Source organism: Mustela putorius, unplaced genomic scaffold, assembly GCF_011764305.1.
Source record: "Mustela putorius furo isolate JIRA1106 unplaced genomic scaffold, ASM1176430v1.1 tig00003896_pilon_pilon_pilon, whole genome shotgun sequence".
Taxonomy (NCBI): Eukaryota; Metazoa; Chordata; class Mammalia; order Carnivora; family Mustelidae; genus Mustela; species Mustela putorius.
In genome coordinates, this window is record NW_025422045.1 from 667,627 (window position 1) to 680,666 (window position 13,040).

Consider the following 13,040-nt stretch of genomic DNA (forward strand, 5'->3'; position numbering starts at 1 on the left):
CCTTTTCATCTAGTTCAAAATATTTTTTAAAATTTCTCTTGAGGCTTCTTTGACTCATGTATTATTTAGAAGTATGCATTTCATCTTCAAATATTTTGAGATTTTTCAGTTACTTTTCTGTTATTGATTTCTAGTTTAATTCTATTGTGGGCTGAGAACATAGTTGGTAAGATCCTGTTACAGATTGAATTGTGTCCCCTCAAAAGATATGCTGAAGTCCTAAACCACACTTCCCATATCTGTACGGGCTTGTGACAAGCGTAGGTAGTGTCCCCAGGCATTCCTAGCCAATAGCATCACTACTGGTAGGCTAACATCACTACTGAGATTGACATGAGACAGTGTCCTTAGCCAGTATGACTACAGTCTTTATGAGAAGAAATGCCACATGAAGATAGAGACACTTGGGGAGAACACTGTGATTACAGAGGCAGAGATTAAAGTGTCACACCTGCAACCCAAAGAATGCCGAGAAGTGACAGCAACCACCAGAAGCTGGGAAGAGTCAAGGAAGGATTCTCCCCTATGGTTTTCAAAAGGAGCACTGGCCCTGCCAACACCTTTTTGGACTTCTGTCCTCTAGAACTGTGAGATAATAAATTTCTCCTGTGTTAAGCCACCCAGTTTGCAATACTTTGTTACAGCAGCCAAAGGAAACTGATATAAATTCTATTGAATTTATTAATATGCATTTTATGGTCCAGAATGTGGTCTATTTTGGTAAATGTTTTCTGTGACTTTGAGGAGAATGTGTATTCTGCTCTTGTTGGAGGGAGTATTCTCTAAATGTCAATCAGATCAAGATGATGGATAGTGCTATTTGGGACAATTATATCCTTACTGATTTTCTCCCTTTTTAAATTCTCTATTATTGAAAAAGGGTACCAAAATCCCCAAATATATTAGTGGGTTTATCTTTAACTCTGCAGTCTTTTTAGGTTTTGCCTCATGCATTTTAACACTAAATTGTTTGGTGCACATATATTAAGGATTGTTATGTCTCCATGCGGTGTTAAACTCTTTATGTAATGCTTTTTTTTTGTTGCTGATAATTTTCCTTGTTCTGAAGTCGGCTTTGCTTGAAATTAATACAGCTACTCCAACTTTCCTTTGACTAGCATTGGTATGGTGTACTCTTGTCCATCCCTTTAACTTTTCCTTTTAATAACTTGTTTCTGGGGAGGGCGCCTGGGTGGCTCAGTGGATTGAGGCCTCTGCCTTCGGATCAGGTCGTGGTCCCGGGGTCCTGGGATCGAGCCCCGCGTTGGACTCCCTGCTGAGTGGGGATCCTGCTTCCACCTCTCTTTCTCTGTCTGCCTCTCTGCTTGCTTATGATCTCTGCCTGTCAAATAAATAAATGAATAAAATCTTTTAGAAAAAAATAATTTTTTTAATGTTTTAACAACTTGATGTATTTCACGTACCTACCATTCACCCATATAAAGTGTACTACTCATTGGATTTTAATATAGTCAAAAGGTTGTGCAACCATCATCACAATCAATTTTAGTCCATTTACATTACCCCCACCAAAAAACCTTGCAATATCTTAGCCAATCCCCCATCATCTTTCAAATTAGGCAACCAGTAATCTACTTTTTGTCTGTATGTATTTTTCTATTCTGGACATTTCTTGTAATAGGTGGTTATATTGGAATGGAATAATATAATATTTGGTCTTTTGTGAATTGCTTCTTTCACACTTCATGTTTTCAATGTTCATATTGTAGTATGTATCAGTACTTTATTCCTTTTTGGTGCTGAATAGTATTTCATTCTATGATTATATCACTCTTATTTGCCCATTAATCAGTTTATGATCATTTGGGTTACCATTTGGCTATTCTGAATAATGCTTCTATATAAATATTTGTGCGCAACTTTCTGTGAAGGTGTATGTTTTCATTTTTCTTGGGTATATACGTAGAAGTAGGTTGCTAGATCATATGGTAACTCTAAGAGCAACTGCCAGGCCGTTTTCTGCAGTGGTTCCACGATTTTATATTCCCACCAACAGTGTATGAGGGTTTGAATTTCTCCCAACTCTTGTTATTGTTCATCTTTCACTTTATTTATGGTATCCTTTGAAACAAAATGTATTTGATTTGATTATGTTTATTGATTTTTCTTTTGTGGCTTGGTTTTGGTGTTATAGCTAAGAGAGCATTTCTTTTTTTTTTTTTTAAAGATTTTATTTATTTATTTGACAGAGAGAAATCACAAGTAGACGGAGAGGCAGGCAGAGAGAGAGAGAGGGAAGCAGGCTCCCCGCCAAGCAGAGAGCCCGATGCGGGACTTGATCCCAGGACCCCGAGATCATGACCCGAGCCGAAGGCTGTGGCCCAACCCACTGAGCCACCCAGGCGCCCAAGAGAGCATTTCTTAATTCAAGGAGATGAAGATTTTCACCCATGGTTTCTTTGAAGAGTTTTATAGTATTATCTAAGATTAGGTCTTTGATCCAATTTGTGCCAGTTGTTATACCCATTGTGAGGTAGGGGTCTAATTTCATTCTTTCTCATGTGCATATCCACTCATCCCAGTGCCATTGGTTGACATTATTCTTTCTCCCACTGAATGGTCTTGGCACCCTTGCCAAATGTTAACTTTTGTGAAAATTAATAAAAGGAAACTTTGTTTAGAATGGAGTCAGGAGACCAGTAGGGGGAGCTCTCAAATTCCAACAGGAAGAGGCCTACTTGCACGTGGATATTCTTTACTATCCCAGTAGGAGGAAGGGTGTTCCTCATACTTTGGCAACAGCCCAGCCAATAAGAGGCTGTCACTGCTCAGCCAATGGAAAGCCATTATACTGCAAACTCCCAGTTTATGTCAATGGACTGTTGTTTGTAATAGCTTTCTCAACATCCCCCTTTCCTGTATGAGAGCAGTTCTCGCTTTTGTTCCGTGGACTTGGCCTATAGTTCTGCTTCAGTTTACTTGTTCCAGATTGCAGTTCTCTGCTATTCCCAAATAAACCCATTTTTCCTAAAATAAAACAGTCTTATCTTTTAAGGCTAACACCCTAAATGTGAAGGTTTACTTCTGAGCTCTCAAAATTTTATCCCAAAAGAGCTGGGAAATTTAACCACTTACTGTGTTTCAGCCACAATCCTAATCATGAATTCACTTCTCCTAGTAACTCTATGAGATGGCCACTATTCTTACCCCCATACTGTAGGTGAAGTAGCCAAGATACAGAGTGATTTTCCCAAGACTAAACAACTAGTAAGTGGCAGAGCCAGGACCTTGTTAGGTCCTACAACCTGAACTTAGGATGACTGATTTGAGAGACCGAGCCCTTAATCATGCTATAAATAAATGTGAGAAATTAAAACTTAGAATTCCAACGAAGAGTTCGTTTAAACAACAACAGCAACAACAGATGGAGGTCGAAGTGGTCAATATATTTGGAAAAGCACAAGAGTAGAGGCTTTACTAGCTAGCTTCTTACAGAGTTTTAGAAACGAATCTGCCTGCCTTGGTTGAAACCTTTCCAACCCCAGCTTTAAGAATTTCCAAGCGGAAGCACCGGGGAGGCTTCTCTGGTTACTGGGGCAGTGCACAGGTGCGGTCGCCCTTTCCGCCCACAGTCCCGCGGTCCGCCCACTCCCCTGCCCCCAGGCCCCACCCCATCCTCGAGCGGCTCTCCGCCGAGAGCCCAGGAGAGTTTGGAGTCTGCGCTCAAGGCGCTGTGCTGTCCGGGATGTGATAAATCTCGCGGGAAGATGCGCTCGTTGCCTCGGTTACAGCGTCCGTGGTCCCGAAAGATGGCGGGGCGAAGTGTTGGTCCTCGGGTCAGTTCAAACAGACTCCGGGGTAGCGACCAGCTTCTTAGCCGGCCAGAGAACGCGGGACCTCATTTAAATTCGGGTCTGAAAGTCTCTTTCTCTTTTACAGAGACGGAGCGTTTCAGGCGCTCCGCTCCCGCCGCGCGTTCAGCAACCTGCAGCGTCTGGACGGGACCTCCTAGCCAGGGAGGAAGAATATAAGTAAGAAATTAGGCCGTTCAGTTTTTCCTTCTTTCTTTTACCCAAATGAGGTTGCTTACAAGTACTTTCGTGGTGACTGACTGGGTATTTGGGATCCCTCACTGTTCGTTCTCCTTTCAACATCCTGTTCGCTCGTCTTCATCTCTTCTTGGCTCACTTCCTAGGTGTTTGAAAGGGGTGAAAATTTAGCCCAAGTAAACGTGTTCATCAGCAAAATGATACTGCTAGAGGTGATTTGGCTAGCAGGAATTGCCAAATAGTTTCCAGTTCAAGAAAACCCATTTAATTGGGAGCTCTTGGAAGTTTAATTTTGTGACTTTCTCCTAGGCTTGGTTTCTAAACTGAAAGCGTACTCCTCCTCCGTGCGGTTGGCATTCCCGTTCTCTCCACATTGGTGGTGGTAGGAGGCTGTCCTTTCCTTCTCGTCTCTCAGTGTAATTACACCTATTCTGACAACACGTGCTTTCGTTCTTGGACTATTTCCCTCTTCATCCCACAGTTTTCGCACAGAAACCAAGGTAATCATTTAATTTGATCAAGTCAGTTTTTTGCCTGAAACTTTGCAGTGGTTCCCTGCTGCACTTTAGTAAGTCGGTTAGATCTGACTCCTGTGTCTTGTTTGATCTGGTGCCCTCTCTTTTTTTTGCCTCAGAGGCCTTCTGAGTTTCTCAGGCTTTTCCCTTGAGGGCAGTCATACTCCAGCCTTCCACCTGTAATGCTAAGCGTGGTCTTCCTGAATTATGTTAAGCTTTCTAGTTACTCTTTTTTTACTGACTTCATATTCTTTGCAGTTAGCATAATGGTTACACATTAATTTGTTAGTGTACTTTTTGTCTGTTTCCTCCACTGGTCTGTAAATTCTTCAAGTCAGAGGCCAAGTCTATTGTCATTGCATATACCCTTATAAAATACCCTTATTTTAACAACTCATTTTCTTTATAATTTACCTAATTTAAATTAAAATTTGAGAAACATTGTAGCACTACTTCATATTGTTTAACATAAAGTTACCACATGATCTATACTTAAAGCATATTTATTTTTATTTTCTGACCAATTTACTCTTTTTTATTTTTATTTTTTAAATTATTTTAAAAGATTTTATTTATTTATTTGTTAGACACAGGTAGGCAGGCAGAGAGAGAGGAGGAAGCAGGCTCCCTGCGGAGCAGAGAGCCAGATGCGGGGCTCAAGCTGAGGACTCCCGGATCATGACCTGAGCAGAGGCTTTAACCCACTGAACCACTAAACTGGGCACTAAACAGGTGACCAGTTTACTCTTTTTTAAATTCAAGTTAGTTAACATACAGTGTAGTATTGCTTTCAGGAATAGAATTTAGTGATTCATCACTTACACGTAACACCCAATGCTCATCTCAACAAGTGCCCTCCTTAGTGCCCATCCCCCCACCTAGCCCGTCCCCTCCAGCAAACCTGTTTGTTCTCTGTATTTAAGAATCTCTTATGCTTTGCTTCCCTCTCTGCTTTTATCTTATTTTATAAAACTAAAGCATATTTAAAGTTAAAATGGAACTGTACTGTCTTTTGATAAACTAGGCAATTGTTAATTTGCCATCGCAAATAGGAAGATAATCATTCTCCTCTACTTAATTAAATGAGTCTTTTTAATAAAATGAGCTCAAAAGTGTATCTAAGCAACTGATCTCTTGTCCTTGCTCAGGTCTGAATTAGCTTGCCCAACCAAAAAAGGTTATTTTCTTTACCATATACCAGATAGCACCAAATGCCTGCACTGGTTAGGTTAAATCAATTTACTTAAGGGTATATTTTGCACCTGGCTCTGGTGTGTTGTTATGGTCCTGCTTAAAATCATCTTAAAGACATCTACAGAATCTATTCTATTTCAGCAGAAATCATTTTGTGGTAAAGGTGGCCAGTTGTTACTTGTTCTTTTATCTTTACTGGGGTGTGCAGATCTGAGGCATATATGAACAGAGGAGCTCCCAGGCTCAGCCTGAAACTGTAGACTACTTCTGTGCCATGCAGAAGAGTAAAATGTCTGGCCATTCTTGTAGGCAGAAATGAGTTAATAAGAGAGTATTAAGCCATATGTTCTTGGTAGTAAGCATATATGGGATGTCTTCATTCAGCAGAACACAGCACTTCTTGGGAATCCCAATCCAAAATCTTCTATAATCAGCTCTTGTCGAATATTTGGAGGAAATAATCACTGAAAGGATAGATTACAGAATATGCTGATGGCTCAAGTCAGTAGGTTTTCCATGTTTCATGCCTATGTTCTAAAACCTGAAAGCTAAACAATAAGACTATGTGACATCTGTTTTAAATGTCCTGATAGCTGATAGGGCAAGCCCCACCCCTCCCTATAGCCCATGCCCATAAATGCCAATTACATTTACAATTACATTTACAATTTACAAGGACATTATTTCCTTTAATTCCTATTTTGAATGAATGTTAAATCTCATCAAAACTTTTTTCCCAAATTAATTTAGGTGATTAAATGCCCTGTCCCTCACACACACACACAAACACACACACACAAACACACACACACACACACACATTTAATGTTTTAATATATTGAACTACTAAGCAGATTTTTAATTTTTCTTTAAAGACTGCTGGATTTGATTGCTATAACTTTATATAGGTTTTTCGCATCTTTGAACAAAAGTGAGATTGGCCTTATACTTCTATCTTGTTCTTTTCCTTCTGATTATTCTCCTAGCCGCATGAAATAACCGAATAGTTTTCCTTTTTTATTTTTTCTGTTCTTGGAAGCGTTTTGTAACCAGGGATCATCTACATTTTGGTTAAAATTGTGAAATTGAGTATGATGTATTTTTTTGATAGAATTTTTTTTGCCTATCAATTCAGTTTCATTAAAGATTATTCATTTGTTTAAATGTACTAGTGCTTCCAGAATAAATTTTGGTTATTTGATAGTTTTCTAGAAAAATGTCCACTTCATGTAGGTTTTAAAAGGTAATAGCATAAATATGCTCTAATATGCTAATTTTTTTCATTTTAATAATAGTTAATGCTTTTTGAAATTCCAGTATAGTTAGCATACAGTGTTATATTCATTTCAGGTTCACAATATAGTGATTCATCAATTCCATATATCACCTGGTGCTCATCACAACAATTGTACTTCTTCATCCCCATCACCTGTTTCACCCATCCTCCCACGCCCTCCCCTCTGGTTAAGAATCTGTTTCTTGGTTTCTCTTTCTCTCTTTTTCTCCTGTTTGCTTATTTGTTTTGTTTCTTAAATTCCACATATGAGAGAAATCATGTGATATTTGTCTTTCTCTAACTGACTTAATTTCACTTAGCACAATACTGTCTAGCTCCATCCAGATCTTGCAAAGGGCAAGATTTCATTCTTTTTTTATGACTGAATAATATTCCTGTGTGTGTGTGTGTGTGTGTATACCTTATAAGTTTTAAGTCTTGTCTGTAATCTTATACACATCTTTTTGAAGCTTTCCAGTATTATTTACTTTTGTCTTTTTATCCATCTTGCTGGAAGGTTTATTTTATTGGTCTTTTCAGAGAACTAGCTTTTGATTTTGTTGCTAATCTATGTAGTTTTTTAAAACTTCATTGGGCTTTAGCTCTTCTAATTATGGTGGATTTTTTTTTTTACTTTTTAGTTTAGTTCTAATTTATATTTAGTTTACTTTTATTTTGTTTTTTAGTTTTTTCTTATTTTTTAATAAATACATTTAATTTCTGTAAATTTCTCTCCAACTACAGCTTATTTGTATTTCAGGAGCTGTTTTGATATGTATTTCTTTTGTGGTTATTTAGTTTTAAATAATTTATGATTTTCGTTGTGGTTATTTAGGAGTTTTGTTAGTTCCCAAGCATATTGGGTATTTGCTTGTTTTATTTTTGTTATTCTAAATTTATTTTTAATTGCACTATGATCAGAGAATTATTTACTACTGATTTTTAAAAATATATTGAAACTTGTGAGCAGTACATAGTCAACTTTTGTAAATGTTCACGTATTCTTCATAGGAAGGATATTTACTATTTGATGAATCTCTTAGCTCAAGCCAATTAATTTGGCTGTCCATAACATCAGTATCCTCACCTTTTTCCCTGCTAGCTCTGCTGATTCCTATTAGAGGTGAATTAAAATAAACTATAACTGTAGTTTAAAAAATTCTCCTTATAATTGTGTCCATTTTTGCTTGGATGCTATATTGCTTGATTTACTTAAATCTTTTAGATGAATTCTTCTTTTCCTTACTATTCACAGCCATTTTTTTTATTCCTTTATTTACAAGCTTCTTATGTCATTTAGCTTTAACAGCATCCTTTTTATGTCCTGTCTAATCATTTCTGCCTTCTGATAGGTGAGTTTATTTATATTATTGGGTTATTAATTTGAAGTTATTTGAGCAATCTTATTTTTTGTGTTTTCTTTTTACTACCGCTTTTCTTTATTTTTTCTGTTTTCTGTTGGATTGATGGAATTTTTGCTATATTTTTATTTTTCTTTTTCTGGTTTGGAAGGCTCTTAAAATACTTGAACTTGGTTTTCCCATCTGTTAGGTTAGGTAATGATTTACTTCCTGTTTATCCAGGTTATCATTAACATTTTTATATTATGTACTAATTTGGATTTATCATATTTTCAGGTTTCTTTCCTCATCATGATTTTTTTTGCAGGTTCAGCTTCTTCCTTCCTGAAGTATAGACCCTTCATTACTTTTGAGTCTGCTCTTTTCTGAAAATTTTGTTACATGACATTTATTTTTCAATGAGTTTTGCTGCACATAGGATTTTATCCCACTGAGCCACGCAGGTACCCTGCTGCACATAGGATTTTAAATGGTCTGTTTTCTTCCTCCCCAGTCCATTAAAGATAACACTTATTTGTCCATTGGAATCTAGAGATGTTGAAAAACCATCTTAGGTTTTTAGAACATAATGCCAGTAGACTATTTTTCTTGGTTCTTTTATAATAATTCCTTCGGTAACTTGAAGATTATTTTTGTCATTGAAGCTCTGCAATTTCACTATGATGTATACAGGTGTGGGCTTGTTTTCTTTCTTTCTCTCTCTCTTTTTTTAAAGATGTAATTTCTAAGTAATCTCTACGTGCAGTGCGGGGCTCATACCTACAATCCCAAAATCAAGAGTCACATGCTCTACCAACTGGGCCAGCCAGGCGCCCTGTTTTCTTAATTCTACTTGAGATTCATATCTTTCCTCAATTTAAGAAAACTCTCAGTATTCATTATTGACATTCCCTTTCTATGGAATTTCCTTCTGCAACTTCTATTAGGTAATTAGACATCTGTCTTTGTCCTATAGTCTCTCTTCAATGCATGTTAACCTCTTTTATTTTCTTATCTTTTTGTTTCTCTATCTCCTTTAGGTGAATTTTCTCCTGTCTTCTCACTCATTTCCTTTCCAGTTCATGGTATTGTTCAGTGTATCCATTGAGTTTGAGTTTTTAAGTGCAATGATTATGTTTTTCATTTATGTAATTCTGTTTGGTTCTTTTCTAAATTCAGTGTTCTTTTGTAATCAGAGTTTTGGTGTGGTGTGGTTTTGGTGTGGCTTTCTGTACTAAAATTTGGCATAGGGTCTCTATACCATCTGAGTAAATGAATTTGCTGTGTTTGCTCACAAGAGTCTTTTCCACCCAAGGCTCCAGTTTCATTTCCGTTTACCTAAGGTTAGGGGTGTTTTTGTAGTCTGTGTTTCACAGGTGTAGCCTTTCATGACTCCCACACATGCATCAGTTTTTAGCTGTTAGATACTTTTGGCTTCTGTTCCTGTTTACTGCTCTCACTTTGAGTTGCTGCTTTATTTTTAGTGCCAGGGTATTTCCCTTGCCTGAGCTGGAGATTAGCAGTATTTCCTACATTACATTTTATCCAACACGTCCATTGGTTTGAAGCAGAATAGTGTTCTGTGTCACCTCAGAATACTGTATTGACCAGAAGCTTCTATTTAAGTTCTTGTGATTCTTGTTAAGGGAATACGAAAAATAAAGTAATGGCATATTAACTGCAACTTCAAGTCTTTATTAAATATTTTTCTTTTGATTAACTCATCCTAAGATGTAAAATATTTCTTAGAACATTAGGCTGTTTTAAGAAGGGATATAGTGTTACTTTTTTTTCCCCCTGGGAGTGGGGATTGTCAGTGATTTTTGTTATTTCTGACTCACCTATTTAAGTAAAACAAGATGTTTTAAAAATTGCTCTACGTGTTCCTTTCATATAATTTCAAAAGAGCCTAGATGGTCTAGAAATGTGAGCTATGAGTAAAACTCAAAAGTTTTATGCTGTTGAAGATGTTTACTATCATGTTAACCTTTAAAAGTGAAAAAAGGACTTTGACAGTAGGAACAGTTGAGTACATTATATTAAGTGCAACTCATTACAATATTGTTTAGCTGTTTAATGCATGGATTATAGATTATGCAGAGCTAAACAATTCCTTCTATATTAGTATGGGAAAACATAGTATAGGTGAAAATTAGAAGGGATATGAAAAATAGGAACATTTAGATGATGGTGATAGGATTATGAGCAATTTTATCTTTAAAAACCATTTCCTTTAGTGATACTGCCATTCTTCCATTCAAGTTGGGCCATATAGTACTCCTGTTCTTTGCCAGCTTCCAAATAGATAGAGGGGAGGAAAAGGAGTGGCAGGTGGTGGTTCAAACAAGCACCTTTGTTTCTGAAGCTGATACTGAAGTAACTGAGATGTGGGCCACATTAGCCCTGCTCACTAAACCCCAGATTTACCTCCCCAGTTGCAGCAACACCCCCACACCAAAGTAGGCCTCTCCCCCATCCTGCCTCATTCCTGCCCCCATTTGGAGTTAATCCCATGAAGATGAATGGTGGAACTGAATTCAACCTATCCAATTTATTCTACCCAAATAAATCATTACACTTGAAGTGAGGGCCAGAGACCAAGAGTTAGTGTTTGAATTTCTACCACAAAAGATCATGAGTTGGAGGTAAGTGTTCTAATAGTAATGGTAATTTTAGAGTAAAAAGGTCATGTGAATGTTTTGGCATTTCTCGATCAGTTAAAGTGTAGTTATTGAAATTTAATTACTTTTATTTTTGTTAGAATCTTCAGTATATCTCAAATACTAAATTATTTTTTGCTTTTAGGCGCTTGAATGCAGAATTAGAGGCAAAAACAGCTGATCTGGTTCGACAAGCTGAGGAAGTAATAGTAAGTGAATGCGCGATTATTATTTATTTCCTACGAGTGCTAGTTTTTTTTTAACTTTCTAAAGTGCCCAAAGCATAAATTTTTAGGTCAATGAATTATCACAGATTGAATATGAATATATGAATAGATGCATATATGCACTTGTGTTTCTGATATGCACACATTTCCTAAAAGCCACTGAAAAAGTGTTTTCCATTTAGATGTCCCAACCATCTAATTAGTAAGAACATTGATATTTAATAATCTTTCCCACTACTTTAAAATTAATATTTGAGAGTAGATGTATAGAATAAATGCTGGTAATTCAGTAAGGTTAGACATAAAATGGGCTCAGGACAAAAGTTGAATAAAGGATAACAATTATCACTAATACTCATGATAATTTGTTTCTTAAATTCTGCAGTTGGATTTAATTCAAATTTTTAGGGCTAGACTAGTCAGATTTATAGTTAGAAAAAAATGTAGTGAAGTTATATCACTAGACAAAGTCAGTATATTTTGCCCCATTCTGGCTGCCAGATTGGTTGTTCCAACTTTAAGCAGCAATTTAAGAATTAGCATTCCCATTATTTATTGATAGGCTATAGTAGTATTCCTTAGACAAAGAAAGTAGCTGTTTTCAAACTTTTTTCAATTTTTACTTTTTTACCCTAAAAAATTATATTTTTTTCTTTTAAATTCTCCACCCATCCTCCTTGGAGGTGGTAGTGAAAAATAGGCAAAAATTTGTTTTAATGCCTTTTACAGATCCATCATTATTTGTTAGTTTTGTAATAAGAATATTTCAGGTAATATAGATAATGGTTACAGATTTGCTAGTTTCATTTATAATCAAATATTTTATTAAAAATAAATTTTTACATTGGGAAGGATATGTGCTATGATGAGTCCTGTGAAATGTGTAAGCCTAATGATTCACAGACCTGTATCCCTGGGGCAAATAATACAATATATGTTAATAAAAATAAAAAATAAAAATAGAATAAATAATAAATTTTTATTATATCTTTTAGTTTTTGCCAGTGTCAAAGAGCAGGAAAATAATTAACAAACCCAGTGTTAGAGGAGAATGAAGGACTCATTATACATTCTGCTCCGAGAATCCTCTAATAAGGATGATTCCCTTTCCACTTCCTAAAAGAGTAGGGTAGAAGCCTGGGAAGTGTGGGGTAAAGGGAGAGGACATTCCTGCCCCACGGAAGCTAATGGATATAACTTTGCTGCATTGAATTTTTGTTCACTCATTTTCACTTTAGTTCACTTCAGTATCATTGCCAAAAGCTTTCACTCTTAGTGCTCTTGGTGCTTTAGTGCTTCATGGTCTTCACATTGATGCTCTCTGGGGCATGGGTGGCTCAGTCAGTTAAGCACCTGACTCTTGATTTCTACTCAGGTCATAATGTCAGGGTTGTGAGATCGAGCCCTGGGTTGGCCTCTGCACTGGGTGTGGAGCGTCCTTAAGATTCTCTCTCTCCCTCTGCTCCTCCCCCTCTGCCCCCACCCAAGTGCATTCTCTCTCTCTTTAAAAAAAAAAAAAATTGAGCTTTGCCCAATTTAAGACAAGTTTTTCCACCCATTAAATGAACTTATGCTCTAATTTCTTGTGAGTCTAATTTCCTTTGTGTGTTAACACAAATTGGAAGACTGATGTAGTGGGCAAGCAGGAGGTTGATAAGATCAGATAAAGGCATTGATACATTTTTCCCTTAGAATTGACTTTCTGAATCCAGAATGAATGAAAGGTGAAACTACATTGTTACAGACCTTATACTCATACCATACATAGCATTTGAGTTCTACGCCTTGATTTCATGGAAGCTGTGGACAACTCTGAAA

At 36.8% G+C, this 13,040-nt stretch overlaps 1 protein-coding gene across 3 annotated transcripts in view; it reads left to right on the forward strand.

Annotated features, from left to right (window-relative positions):
* Positions 1-3,629: 3,629 nt before the first annotated feature.
* Positions 3,630-13,040, forward strand: part of TEX9 (testis expressed 9) — a 66,353-nt gene continuing 56,942 nt past the window's right edge. For all 3 annotated transcript variants that reach the window (XM_004779201.3, XM_013049289.2, XM_013049290.2), the window contains exons 1-3: positions 3,630-3,797; positions 3,901-3,992; positions 11,141-11,204. In XM_004779201.3, the coding sequence (XP_004779258.1) occupies positions 3,729-3,797; positions 3,901-3,992; positions 11,141-11,204 (225 nt within the window). In that variant the 5' untranslated portion in view covers positions 3,630-3,728. The remainder of the gene's footprint in view (positions 3,798-3,900; positions 3,993-11,140; positions 11,205-13,040) is intronic.